This window comes from Bufo gargarizans, chromosome 2, assembly GCF_014858855.1.
Source record: "Bufo gargarizans isolate SCDJY-AF-19 chromosome 2, ASM1485885v1, whole genome shotgun sequence".
NCBI classification, from domain to species: Eukaryota; Metazoa; Chordata; class Amphibia; order Anura; family Bufonidae; genus Bufo; species Bufo gargarizans.
In genome coordinates, this window is record NC_058081.1 from 424,864,052 (window position 1) to 424,878,158 (window position 14,107).

The 14,107-nt window shown below is 44.1% G+C and overlaps 1 protein-coding gene across 7 annotated transcripts in view; it reads right to left on the reverse strand.

Annotated features, from left to right (window-relative positions):
* FNIP1 (folliculin interacting protein 1) overlaps window positions 1–14,107 on the reverse strand; it is a 257,563-nt gene that overhangs the window by 73,430 nt on the left and 170,026 nt on the right. The window contains exon 1 of one of the 7 annotated variants that reach the window (XM_044280906.1): window positions 13,157–13,197. The exons of 5 other annotated variants lie outside the window; for them this stretch is intronic. In XM_044280906.1, coding sequence (XP_044136841.1) covers window positions 13,157–13,164 — 8 coding nt within the window. In that variant the 5' untranslated portion in view covers window positions 13,165–13,197. Of the gene's footprint in view, window positions 1–5,451; window positions 6,069–13,156; window positions 13,198–14,107 lie in introns of those variants that run through there. One more of the 7 variants, XM_044280905.1, reaches the window with a different exon arrangement.

Consider the following 14,107-nt stretch of genomic DNA (forward strand, 5'->3'; position numbering starts at 1 on the left):
ATTCTTTACAAGAAGTAGCGTTTTGTATCATTTCAAGATGGTTCAACTGCAATAACAAAGCTTTTCTTAAATATTTTACAGTTTACAAACCTGCACCTGGATCTGAGTACTTTTGCAATCAACAATGAAATCTATCTGTATAGCGCCACCTGCTGTTTGCTCTTCTAATTTCCCTGTCCTGCTAACTGAGACGGAAGCACATGCTCAGTTCAATCCTTCAACTGCCACCAGCTGCAGCAGAAATGACACCCCCCCCCCCCCCCCCCCTAAGCTAACAGATTGAAATAAATCTAGCAAAACAATTGGAACAATGAATGGGGATCTCATTTGAATATATTCAAACCTCATTTTTCTCAGCATTTTTTTTCACTGAGGAAAATAAATTGTCAGATGACATGCAGAATGCAAAAATAAATTCCCCATTAAAAGTGTCCTGTCTGACCCAGGAAGAAGTACATCAGCGACTTAAAAAGATTAAAATAGACAAATCGCCAGGACCGGATGACATACACCCCCGTATCCTAAAGGAATTAAGTAATGTCTTATTTCTGATATTTGCAGACTCTATACTGACAGGGAATGTCCCACAGGATTGGCGCATGGCATATGTGGTGCCAATATTCAAAAAGGGGCCAAAAACCGACCCTGGAAACTATAGGCCGGTAAGATTAACATCTGTTGTGGGTAAACTGTTTGAAGGTTTTCTGAGAGATGCTATATTAGAGCATCTCAACAGAAATAAGCAAATAACGCCATATCAGCATGGCTTCGTGAGGGATCGGTCATGTCAGACTAATTTAATCAGGTTCTATGAGGAGGTAAGTTCTAGACTTGACAGCGGCGAATCAATGGATGTCGTATATCTGGACTTCTCCAAAGCATTTGACACTGTACCACATAAAAGGTTAGTATATAAAATGAGAATGCTCGGACTGGGAGAAAACATCTGTATGTGGGTAAGTAACTGGCTCAGTGATAGAAAACAGAGGGTGGTTATTAACGGTACACACTCAGATTGGGTCACTGTCACTAGTGGGGTGTACCTCAGGGGTCAGTATTGGGCCCTATTCTCTTCAATATATTTATTAATGATCTTGTAGAAGGCTTGCATAGTAAAGTATCAATTTTCGCAGATGACACTAAACTGTGTAAAGTAATTTACACTGATGAGGACAGTATACTACTACAGAGGGATCTGGATAGACTGGAGGCTTGGGCAGATAAGTGGCAGATGAGGTTTAACACTGATAAATGTAAAGTTATGCACATGGGAAGGAAAAATGCAAGTCAACCGTACATACTAAATGGTAAAACACTCGGTAACACTGACATGGAAAAGGATCTAGGAATTTTAATAAACAGCAAACTAAGCTGCAAAAACCAGTGTCAGGCAGCTGCTGCCAAGGCCAACAAGATAATGGGTTGCATCAGAAGGGGCATAGATTCCCGTGATAAGAACATAGTCCTACCACTTTACAAATCGCTAGTCAGACCACACATGGAGTACTGTGTACAGTTCTGGGCTCCTGTAAACAAGGCAGACATAGCAGAGCTGGAGAAGGTCCAGAGGAGGGCAACTAAAGTAATAACTGGAATGGGGCAACTACAGTACCCTGAAAGATTATCAAAATTAGAGTTATTCACTTTAGAAAAAAGACGACTGAGGGGAGATCTAATTAATATGTATAAATATATCAAGGGTCAGTACAGAGATCTATCCCATAAGCTATTTATCCCCAGGACTGTGACTGTGACGAGGGGACATCCTCTGCGCCTGGAGGAAAGAAGGTTTGTACACAAACATAGAAAAGGATTCTTTACGGTAAGAGCAGTGATAATATGGAACTCTCTGCCTGAGGAGGTGGTGATGGTGAGTACAATAAAGGAATTCAAGAGGGCCATGGACGTATTTCTGGAGCTTAATAATATTACAGGCTATAGCTACTAGAGAGGGGTCTTCCTCTGGATCAACTTGCGGGATAACAGGCCGAACTGGATGGACAAATGTCTTTTTTCGGCCTTATGTACTATGTTACTACTATGTTACTACTATGTTAGTATGTGGTCACATATGTACATGAGACCAACACAGATGCCTTCAGCTGCCAAGTGCACATGTAACAGGTCAGCCATTTCATAGGGACAAATCTGCTGACAGATGCCCTCTAACAACAAAATTGCTTAGCCCACATACCTAATTCAAGACCATAAAACATACAGTACAGACCAAAAGTTTGGACACACCTTCTCATTCAAAGAGTTTTCTTTATTTTCATGACTATGAAAATTGTAGATTCACACTGCAGGCATTAAAACTATGAATTAACACATGCAAAATTATATACATAACAAAAAAGTGTGAAACAACTGAAAATATGTCATATTCTAGGTTCCTCAAAGTAGCCACCTTTTGCTTTGATTACTGCTTTGCACACTCTTGGCATTCTCTTGATGAGCTTCAATAGGTAGTCACCTGAAATGGTCTTCCAACAGTCTTGAAGGAGTTCCCAGAGATGCTTAGCACTTGTTGGCCCTTTTGCCTTCACTCTGCGGTCCAGCTCGCCCCAAACCATCTCGATTGGGTTCAGGTCCGGTGACTGTGGAGGCCAGGTCATCTGGCGCAGCACCCCATCACTCTGCTTAATGGTCAAATAGCCCTTACACAGCCTGGAGGTGTGTTTGGGGTCATTTTCCTGTTGAAAAATAAATGATGGTCCAACTAAACGCAAACCGGATGGAGTAGCATGCCGCTGCAAGATGCTGTGGTAGCTATCCTGGTTCAGTATGCTTAAATTTTGAATAAATCCCCAACAGTGTCACCAGCAAAGCACCCCCACACCATCACACCTCCTCCATGCTTCACGGTGGGAACCAGGCATGTAGAGTCCATCCGTTCACCTTTTCTGCGTCGCACAAAGACACGGTGGTTGGAACTAAAGATCTCAAATTTGGACTCATCAGACCAAAGCACAGATTTCCACTGGTCGAATGTCCATTCCTTGTGTTCTTTAGCCCAAACAAGTCTCTTCTGCTTGTTGTCTGTCCTTAGCAGTGGTTTCCTAGCAGATATTCTACCATGAAGGCCTGATTCAAACAGTCTCCTCTTAACAGTTGTTCTAGAGATGTGTCTGCTGCTAGAACTCTGTGTGGCATTGACCTGGTCTCTAATCTAAGCTGCTGTTAACCTGCGATTTCTGAGGCTGGTGACTCGGATTAACTTATCCTCCGCAGCAGAGGTGATTCTTGGTCTTCCTTTCCTGGGGCGGTCCGCATGTGAGACAGTTTCTTTGTAGCGCTTGATGTTTTTTGCGACTGCACTTGGGGACACTTTCAAAGTTTTCCCAATTTTACGGACTGACTGACCTTCATTTCTTAAAGTACTGATGGCAACTCGTTTTTCTTTACTTGGCTGCTTTTTTCTTGCCACAATACAAATTCTAACAGTCTATTTAGTAGGACTATCAGCTGTGTATCCACCTGACTTCTCCACAGCGCAACTGATGGTCCCAACCCCATTTATAAGGCAAGAAATCCCACTTATTAAACCTGACAGGGCACACCTGTGAAGTGAAAACCATTTCAGGTGACTACCTCTTGAAGCTCATCAAGAGAATGCCAAGAGTGTGCAAAGCAGTAATCAAAGCAAAAGGTGGCTACTTTGAAGAACCTGGAATATGACATATTTTCAGTTGTTTCACACTTTTTTGTTATGTATATAATTCCACATGTGTTAATTCATAATTATGATGCCTTCAGTGTGAATCTACAATTTTCATAGTCCTGAAAATAAAGAAAACTCTTTGAATGAGAAGGTGTGTCCAAACTTTTGGTCTGTACTGTAAGTAATGTTTTAACTAATTATTTTGTCCTTAGAACACATCCCATGCCCAACCAATGGCTGCAATATTCCAGATATGATGATAATGATGACTAGCACGGATCTACTGATGTTTACCACAATCCAAATGTTCACTTTGAAGGGCTCTGTCTGGATTTCCAAACTAATTCTAGATACCAAGAATATGAATGCCATTCTTGCCATAAAAAAAAGAAGAAACTTTGATACTAAACCCCAATGCAATGTGATCTGGATCTGTATTTCCAGCCAGCTAACAGCTAAGCTGCCTGTGTCATTCCCATAGAGCTTGTATGGAGCAGAAGAACACATACTAGATCACCGCGGAATGCACCTGGGGAGAAACAGGAGAGGTGGGGCTCTCAGTTTTAGCAATATGTGTGGGTCCCTGTCCTCAAACTTCTACAGCTCTAACACTCATCACATATGTTCTGGCTACAATAACCCTTTAAAGAATCTGTTCATTTTATAATGGAAGTCAAGGGCCATGGTGGCCCAGTGGTTAGCCCTGGTGCATGGCAGAGCTGGGGGAATGAAATCTGAATCTTCTCCATGTTTGTGTGGGTTTTCTCCGGCTACTCCGGTTTCCTCCCACACTCCAAAAACGTAGTGAGAGAAAATCTAGATTGTGAGTTCCACTGGGAACAGGAAGCGATGATGATGTCAGTAAAAAGCTGCAGAATATGACCACTAAATAAGAGAAATAAAAAATATAATCAAGTGTTAGACTAAAAGACAGAAGAGCCCCCCGGACTGCAGGGCGCTCATAACCTCCTGCGATCTCATGAGGCTGCTTTATCATTGCTTTGCCATACTGACTTCTTGGAATTCTTTGTAAAAACAAGCTTATCGTTGAGTGCAGATAAAGCGACGGGTGTCTGAGTATCTATGACCGCATTACTCTGGTTACAGACACTTCTCTTTAAAGGGAACCCGTCACCTCCTAAATTCATGTAAACCCGCCAGCAGTACCTCAGGGTAGCCCGCAGTGTGATAATCATACTTTTCATCCTGCAGTCCGATGCTGCATAAGGTCAGAAAACGATCTTTTATCCTCCGTCCGCGCCATTTTACATGTCAGATTGAATTTAAGGGGGCAGCGACCTCCTTGCTTCAAGTCAAGGTAGCCACGCTCCCTCTTGCCTTTGAGTGACAGCGCACAATTCGGCTTCGCTTTCCAAAGTCTCGCTCATGAGTGGTGCCCTCTATTTTACTGTGCGACCCCATGCCCTGACATGCAAATTACTACAGACTGAGGATAAAAGATTGTTTTCTGACCTTATGCAGCATCGGACTGCAGGATGAAAAGTATGATTAGTATCACACTGTGGGCGGGTTTACATGCATTTAGGAGGCGACAGGTTACCTTTAATGGATAAATCTTAAAGCCTATTTTTAAAGAATCTACGCAGCTGATCTACTTTCTCTGCATGGTGGGTTAATATCAATCCCTATGTATAATGTGCATCATGTTAACATTTTCAAAAATAAAACTAATTTACTAAGATTGTGATTACATTATATAAAATGATTGGAAACTACAAGTGACACAGTGTATTACTAACTTCTGATAGCTCTGCCACCTATTCAATTACCTGAACTGCATCTTGAGGTGCCTGCAGCGTCCCCCTTTGCCTGAAATCTCTGAATAAAATTACACAGCAATCAGGCAGCTGTTAAAAATAGCGATAAACTATATTCAACCAAATCAGAAAGGCTGGCATGTGGTGAACCGAGAGCTGCGGCTTGAACAGTACGTGATCCATGTTGTGTCTGAAACTGCACGGCACCATCGAGATGAGAAATGCCATCCTGAAAACAGCTGCTGCCAGCGGCATGGTCTTTACTTTAGCACCAAGGGCCATTTAGGCAGCTCTGACTCTTGAGAGGCTGCTAACAGTTCAGCTCTTCTTCGATTCTCATGTATGAAGCAGATACCCTCGGATTATGATAATTAGCGGGGCACAACTGGATGCTGCTTGCGCCGTGTGCCAGCTGAGCTTCTCTCTTGCTTCTTAAATGAATCTCATGCATCTTCAACCACCTGACTAAGGTCTCTTGGCAACTGACTATGCACCTCCTCAGCCAAAAAGTGTCAGACAGCTCAAAGTGTAGGGAGTGAGGGGGCTGTAAAATGAAGATGCCATTGCTGTAATTCTGTTAGTGCTTCATAGGTGACATTCTTGGTAACAGCGGGAAGCCTGCAGTCAGTGCTATGGATAAGCAGGCCAGACAACTAGAGAAGCAGGCAATTACAGCTGCCATGTGACACGGAGCCGTCAGTGCTTGCCACCTGGATCCGAGGCACAACTGCCAACCAATCCCAGCAATGCTTTCTCTTCAATTCAGGCTGTTGATGACTCTTAGCTATAAACTGGAGCTAGTGGCCACAGGAGTATTAGTAGCTCAACCACACAGTCTGTATGTTCGGGGGCAATTACTAAAAATGTTATGTGAAATAAAATGGTACTATAATAAATAGCACAAATAAAACACTACATGTATAATACATAATTACTGTATATATATATAAAAATATACCTTTTTCATAATACGTTAGAATATAATATATTTTTTTTTTCAGCAGCAGATATCAAATTCACTATAGAAGAGGCAGGTTACTTCTATTAAGCAGATTTTAGCTGAATTCCCTATTGAAGTAAGTGGGGAAGGACTAACGCAGCTTGCTATCTTGTTAGTTTTTGGCAGCGGAAACATTACGATTTTCACAGTGTGAATATACCCCCAGGGTATACTCCCATGTTTTGGGGCTCTATAACGAATGGACCTTTTTTTGCAAGTTTTTTCGGGCCACCCATTAAGAGTTCATGCGCACAAATGTTTTTTTTTTCCCGTTTCCATTCCTTTTTTTTCTTACAGGTCTGTAAACGAAATCATTCATTTCAATGGGTCCGCAAAAAAATAAATAAAAAATTACTAAGTGTGTATTTAGTTTCTGTATGTCCGCATGTCTGTTCCACAAAAAAATAGAACATATCCTATCCTTGTCCGTTTTGCGAATAAGGACAGGAATTGTTACAATGGATACGCAAAAAAAAAAAAAGGCTCCAACACAGATGTCACCCTTTTTTTTTTTTTTTTTTTTTTTTTTTTAACGGATCCGTGTTTGCGGACTGAAAAATACAGGGTTGCATGAGCCCTAAAATCAATTTCAATTTTCATGCAGAATACATGCCAAGAATAAATGCTTTTTTTTCCCCACCAAGCAGATTTTCAATATATGCATGTGCTGTGTGAATATACCCTTAGGTTGGAGTCCGTGTAACTACAAATATTAGAAACACTGACAGGAGTAATAATACTTATTTGAAAAGGAGATACATTCCCAGAATACTTCAACTCAGAACACCACTTCCTTTTTTTTGCGGATCCATTGAAATAAATGGTTCCGTATACGGTATGCAAAAAACTGAAAAAATAAATAAAAATGTTTGTGTGCAAGAGGCCTAATATTGAAATATCAAAAAGTTGAAAACAGGAAATATTGCAATTTCATGACACTAATAAAGCTAAAAGGAATGTATCAAATTTTTTTTTAATGAAAACTAAATAATGAAATATATTTTATTCCTACAGTAAATGGTTTTAGCAACATCAGCTTCAATACAAAAACTTGCAAGAATAGAAAATGTCCAATTCCATACAGGACGGTTCACACATAGGTTCTTCCGCACATGTATTTTTAGTGTCATCTGTGGTTTTTGATGCGTTTGTGCGGTAAAAACATCAGCTCCACACGTAAGCTGTAGATCTGTGTGCCTTCATATAAAGTCAGAGGTACAGTATGGACCAGCAGATCACTAAACTGTACGATCCAGTGACGATATAATACTATTTAGTACACAATATAGGCAGTCTGTCACCACAAATTCACATATACGGATGTAGGCAGTCTGTCACCACATGCTTTAGGAGACGTGTTATCTAAACTAAATGCTTTGTCAGGCATCCTCAAACTGCGGCCCTCCAGCTGTTGTAAAACTACAACTCCCACAATGCCCTGCTGTAGTCTGATACCTGTAGGCTGTTTGGGCATGCTGGGAGTTGTAGTTTTGCAACAGCTGGAGGGCCTCAGTTTGAGGATGCCTGCGTTAAGCAAACATCTTTTGTCTCAAGTGTGCCCCCCCTCTTCCCGGTATTAAAATCATTGGTGGGCAGTGCGCCCCCCCATGATTGGTGGCAGCGGCAGTTCCGATCGGAGTCCCAGCAGTGTAAAGCTGGGGCTCCGATCGGTTACCATGGCAACCAGGACGCTACTGAAGTCCTGTCTGCCATGGCCAGTTACTCTGCAGCAATATACTTACATGCGCTGTGGCCGGCAGGCGCTCCTTCTTGTAACTCACAGGTCTGTGCGGCGCATTGCTATAAGCATAAGCAATGCGCCGCTCAGACGTGTGAGTTACAAGAAGAAGGAGCGCCGGCCGGCCTCAGCGCATGTAAGTATGCTGCTGAATAATTGACCATGGCAGGCAGACAGGACTTGAGTAGAGTCTTGGCTGCAATGGTAACTGATCGGAGCCTCAGCATGGCTTTCTTTCCACACTGAATGGAGCCCAGCTCCTCTCCCCTCAGCATGGCTTTCTCTCCGCAGTGAATGGAGCCCAGCTCCTCCCCTCAGCATGGCTTTCTCTCAGCAGTGAATAGAGCCCAGCTCCTCTCCCCTCAGCATGGCTTTCTCTCAGCAGTGAATGGAGCCCAGCTCCTCTCCCCTCAGCATGGTTGTTTCTCAGCACTAAATGGGGCCTAGTTCCTCCCCTCAGCACTGAATGGAGCCTGATTCCTCTCCTTAGCCCTAAACCAAACCACTGCGTCTCCGTCTGGTCCAGACTTCATCAAGCCACTAGTTAATTTGTGCAGGCACCCATCTCAACTCAGGGCACTGCCTGCAGGAGATTTCAACCAGAATATTTAGATTTTTTATTTTTTTACTTTTATAGCTCATTGAACTCTGAGGTTTAACAGCACAATGGAGCATACAGTATGGGACCTGATGGTACCACCTCTGGTATCCTCATCTATCAGAATATCAAATAAACCGAAGAGCCACATTTGTGAGGAGATTGTTTTTCAAGCTGTACTGCATACAACATTTTTATTTTTAGTTCTATTACTCATTCAACTCTGGGTAGAAAAGGTGTTTAAAATGGAATTTTAATTTGTGCCTTTAACAATGCAATTTATAAAATGGTGTTTTCCAACAACCAGTTTACTAGTTCTTGTCTCACAGTAGGTGATGCTCTCAGCCAGCATTGACCTCTATCCCTGCTTGCTGGAAAAGAAGAGGAAGTCTTAGGCCTCTTTCACATGGGCGTCATGTTTTTTGCCCGGATAAGAGGCGGGTGCGTTGCGGGAAAATGCGCGATTTTTCTGCGCGAGTGCAAAACATTGTCTCGATTTTTCTCGCGCAGAAAAATCGAGTACAAAAAGCCCTATTGTACTATGCATTCTGTATTCAGAATGCTATTTTCCCTTATAACCATGTTATAAGGGAAAATAATACAGTGAATAGACTGTCACCTAGCAACCATGCGTGAAAATCGCACCACATCCGCACTTGCTTGCGGATGCTTGGGATTTTCACGCAACCCCATTCATTTCTATGGGGCCTGCGTTTCGTGAAAAACGCAGAATATAGAACATGCTGCGATTTTCACGCAACGCATAAGTGATGCGTGAAAATCACCGCTCATGTGAACAGCCCCATAGAAATGAATGGGTCAGGATTCAGTGCGGGTGCAATGCGTTCACCTCACGCATCGCACCCGCGCGGAATACTCGCCCCGTGTGAAAGGGGCCTAACACTTGAATGGTTGCTGCACCAGCTTCTGTAAAACCACAGTGTGATCATTAGTGAACATGTGAACAAAAATAAACGGACGCTGCGGGCAAAGCACTTATGATACTCCCTGATGTCCGGGTTTGGCCTCATGCACACGACCGTTTTTTTTTTTGCGGTCCGCAAAAAAAGGGTTCCGTAGTTCCGTGTCCGTTTTTCCTTCCGTGGGTCTTCCTTGATTTTTGGAGGATCCACGGACATGAAGGAAAAAGTCGTTTTGGTGTCCGCCTGGCCGTGCGGAGCCAAACAGATCCGTCCTGACTTACAATGCAATTCAATGGGGACGGATCCGTTTGACGTTGACACAATATGGTGCAATTGCAAACGGATCCGTCCCCCATTGACTTTCAATGTAAAGTCAGGAGTCCCTATTATACCATCGGATCAGAGTTTTCTCCAACCCGATGGTATATTTTAACTTGAAGCGTCCCCATCACCATAGTAACACCTCTATGTTAGAATATACCATCGGATTTGCGTTACATTGTGAAAACTCATATCCGACAGTATATTCTAACACAGAGGCGTTCCCATGGTGATGGGGACGCTTCAAGTTAGGATATACTACGAACTGTGTACATGACTTCCCCGTTGCCTGGCAGCACCCAATCTCTTACAGGGGGCTGCAATCCGCACAATTAACCCCTCAGATGCCGCACCTGAAGGGGTTAATTGTGAGTATCATAGCTCCCTGTAAGAGATCAGGGGCTGCCAGGCAGCAGGGGGCAGAACCCCCTCCCTCCCCAGTTTGAATATCATTGGTGGCCAGTGTGCCCCCCCCCTCCCTTCCTCTATTGTATTATCATTGGTGGCCAGTGTGCCCCCCCCCTTCCTCTATTGTATTATCATTGGTGGCCAGTGTGCGGCCCCCCCTCCCTCCCTCTATTGTATTAATATCATTGGTGGCCAGTGTGCGGCCTCCCCCCTCTTTCCCCCCTCCCCCATCAATGGTGGCAGCGGAGAGTTCCGATCGGAGTCCCAGATTAATCGCTGGGGCTCCGATCTGTAACCATGGCAACCAGGATGCTACTGCAGTCCTGGTTGCCATGGTAACTTAGCAATATTAGAAGCATCATACTTACCTGCTGCGCTGTCTGTGACCAGCCGGGAGCTCCTCCTACTGGTAAGTGACAGGTTTGTGCGGCCAATTGGTTCCTACCTTTTTAAAACAGTGGGCTTGTACTTTGCACTGATAGCTATGACTAAGAGTACTTTCACACTAACGTTATTCTTTTCTGGTATTGAAATCCGGTAAAGGGTCTTAAAACCAGAAAAAAATGCATCAATTTTGTCCTAATGCATTCTGAATGGAAAGCAATCCGTTCAGTATGCATCAGGATGTCTTCCGTTCTGTCCCTTGTATGGTATTTGACCGGACAAAATACCACAGCTTGCTGCGGTATTTTTTTTATGGCCAAAATCCCGGAACACTACCGCATTTGCCGGATCCGGCATTAATTTCTATAAGGATGTACGAATGCCGAATACGGTACCAAGTGTTACGGAAACTGCCGCGTTGCCGTATCCGGTTTTCCGGTCTTTCCGTGCTCCGGGACATAGGAGGAGCTATTTTTGCTTTTGATCTTTAAAAAAAATTAAATACTGGACCCGTTATTCCAGATGAGACGGATCTGTCTAACTGATCCGGAAAAAACATCTTTCTATTTGCATACGGATTGCTGGATCCGGCAGGCTGCCAGATCCGAACAACGCTAGTGTGAAAGTACTCCAACACTGCTTCATGTCAGCTTTTACATTGTTTCAATAAATCTTGGATTTTTTTGTTATGGGGCAAAAAAAGATATTGCCCTTACATACTTGTATGGTGCTCCCTGGTGGTGTTTTTTTTTTTATCCTCTCTCAGAACATTAACTTGTCCAGTGCTGGTAGTCATATGCATTCAGTAGCTTAGTCAGGCTGCCTGGATCCTCTTGTACACAGCCAGTGGAGTGATTTCCGTTACTGTATTGACCAGCTAAGGCTACATTCACATTAGTGTTTTTTGTGGATCAGTCATGGATCTGCAAAAACACTTCCATTACCAAAATACAACCGCATGCATCCGTCATAAATGGATTCAGTTGTATTATGTCTTCTATAGCCATGACTGTGTCTTCTATAGCCATGACGGATCCGTCATGAACACCATTGAAAGTGAATGGGGGACGGATCCGTTTTCTTTTGTGTCAGAGGAAACAGATTCGTCCCCATTGACTTACATTGTGGACAGAAAAGCGCTGCAAGCAGCATTTTGGTGTCCACCTCCAGAGTGGAATGCTGACTGAACGAAGTCAAACCAATGCATTCTGAGCGGATCCTTTTCCATTCAGAATGCATTAGGGAAAAATGAATCTGTTTTGGACCGCTTGTGAGAGCCCTGAACAGATCTCAGAAGCGGAAAGCCAAAATGCCAGTGTGAAAGTAGCCTAATAGAAGCGTCTTTCTCTCTCCAGAATTCAGCACCCTAGGTGAACATTCTGAGATTAAAAAAACAGTAAGGGGGAACCATAACAGTTATTTAATGATTTAATTGTTCGCACTGAAAACCTCATATGGTTTGAGGGACCCAACACAGAAATTTAATATTTAATCATGAGACAACTGTTTAAATGGGAATCCATCACTGAAGGAGACCAATTCAAAGTAGGGATCAACCGATTATCGGATTTACCGATATTATCGGCCGATATTCATGATTTTCAAAGTTATCGGTATCGGCATCTAACCTTACCAAGAAAACATGAAGCCCGCCACCATGTTCAGTGGCCAGTGTCACTGGAGAGTCCCTCCAGAGTCCCTCCTATGACGCGACCGCCGCAGAGCCCAGTAAAATGAGCGGGCTCTGAAGCTGCCTGCACCACTGCCACCAATGAATGTCTGGCTAATATTAAAGCAGGAACAGGGAAGGGGAAGGGTTTACCGCTGCACTGTCTCAGCTAGTGTGCTCAGAGAACAGCAGCAGCCTCCTCCTCCTAAGCTCAATACAAATTTACACACATACATACACACACACACACACACACACACACACACACACACTAGAAACTCGAAGAATTAGAATTTCGTGCAAAGTTAATTTATTTCAATAATCCAACTTAAAAGGTGAGATATTTCAAGCCTTTGTTATAATTTGGATTGGCTTACAGTTTATTAAACCCCAAAGTCACAATTTTAATGTGTGTGTGTGTGTGTGTGTGTATATATGTATATTGTGGGGGTTTGCTCTGGTAGGCAGATGGTAGCGGTGGCAGTATAGAGGCTCAGGAGACAGGCTTTGTGTCCAAACCGTGCTCTTTTATTCACTCCAGTGCATCACATCAAAACTGTGCAATTCACACAACAGCAATGTCCGTAAACCCCACCTCCCACAAAGGATCCCCAAACACTGCAGGTGTCTTGGTGCCTGTTCACACAGTCTCTCACATCCGTGGTCAGTACTACACCTTGTCATGGGGTGGGTTTGTCCAAGTTCATGCAAGTTAGACAGGCCACGTGTCGGCCTGGACAAGGGATTGGCTCCGGCCACAGGATCCCTTCTTTTGGTCCTTCGCTGAGCCTGCAGCAATTGGGCAGTCCTTGGTAGACGAGCGGACTACAGCGCTCAGCCCGACCGAGCGATCAGCCTCCCATACAGCTTCCTACAGTGAGACAGGAGACCACACTTCATCAGCAGCCCCACAGTCAGTGAGCATCAAACCTATATTCACAGCCCTGGGTGTAGCAGGCAGACCACACCCAGCAAGCATAGTGAAGGATTAACTCCTTCCCTACCCAACTAAGGCCAGAGATAACCAACCTGCCAGGATCAGTGTAGACTGACACCCGTCCACCCGTGGTGGTCCATGGGGAACAGACACCCACCCTGCTCTTACTCCACCAGGGCCACGACCCCCGGTGGTACGTATCTTCCATCCACTACCACTCCAGACATTCTCTTACATATCCCCCCCCCCCTTTGTTCACCCCTGAAGGCTTGACGACCCTGTTCAATCCTATCAGGGTGAACACACATATAGCAGTGTACCCGGGACAGGGCATCAGCGTTTCCTTGCAGACGACCTGCCCTGTGCTCAACCCTGAATTTAAAATTCTGGAGGGATAAGAACCATCTGGTAACCCGAGCGCTCCCCTCCTTAGCCTGGCTCATCCACCAGAGAGGGGAGTGGTCAGTCACCAGACGGAACCTTCTCCCCAACAGGTAATACCTGAGAGATTCAAGTGCCCACTTGATGGCGAGGCATTCTCTTTCTACCACGCTGTACCGGGTTTCCGCTGGGGTGAGCTTGCGGCTCAGGAAACCAACGGGGTGTTCTTCACCATTGATTTCCTGGGAGAGTACCGCCCCGAGGCCTACTCCAGAGGAGTCCGTCTGGACTATAAACTCCTGTCCGAAG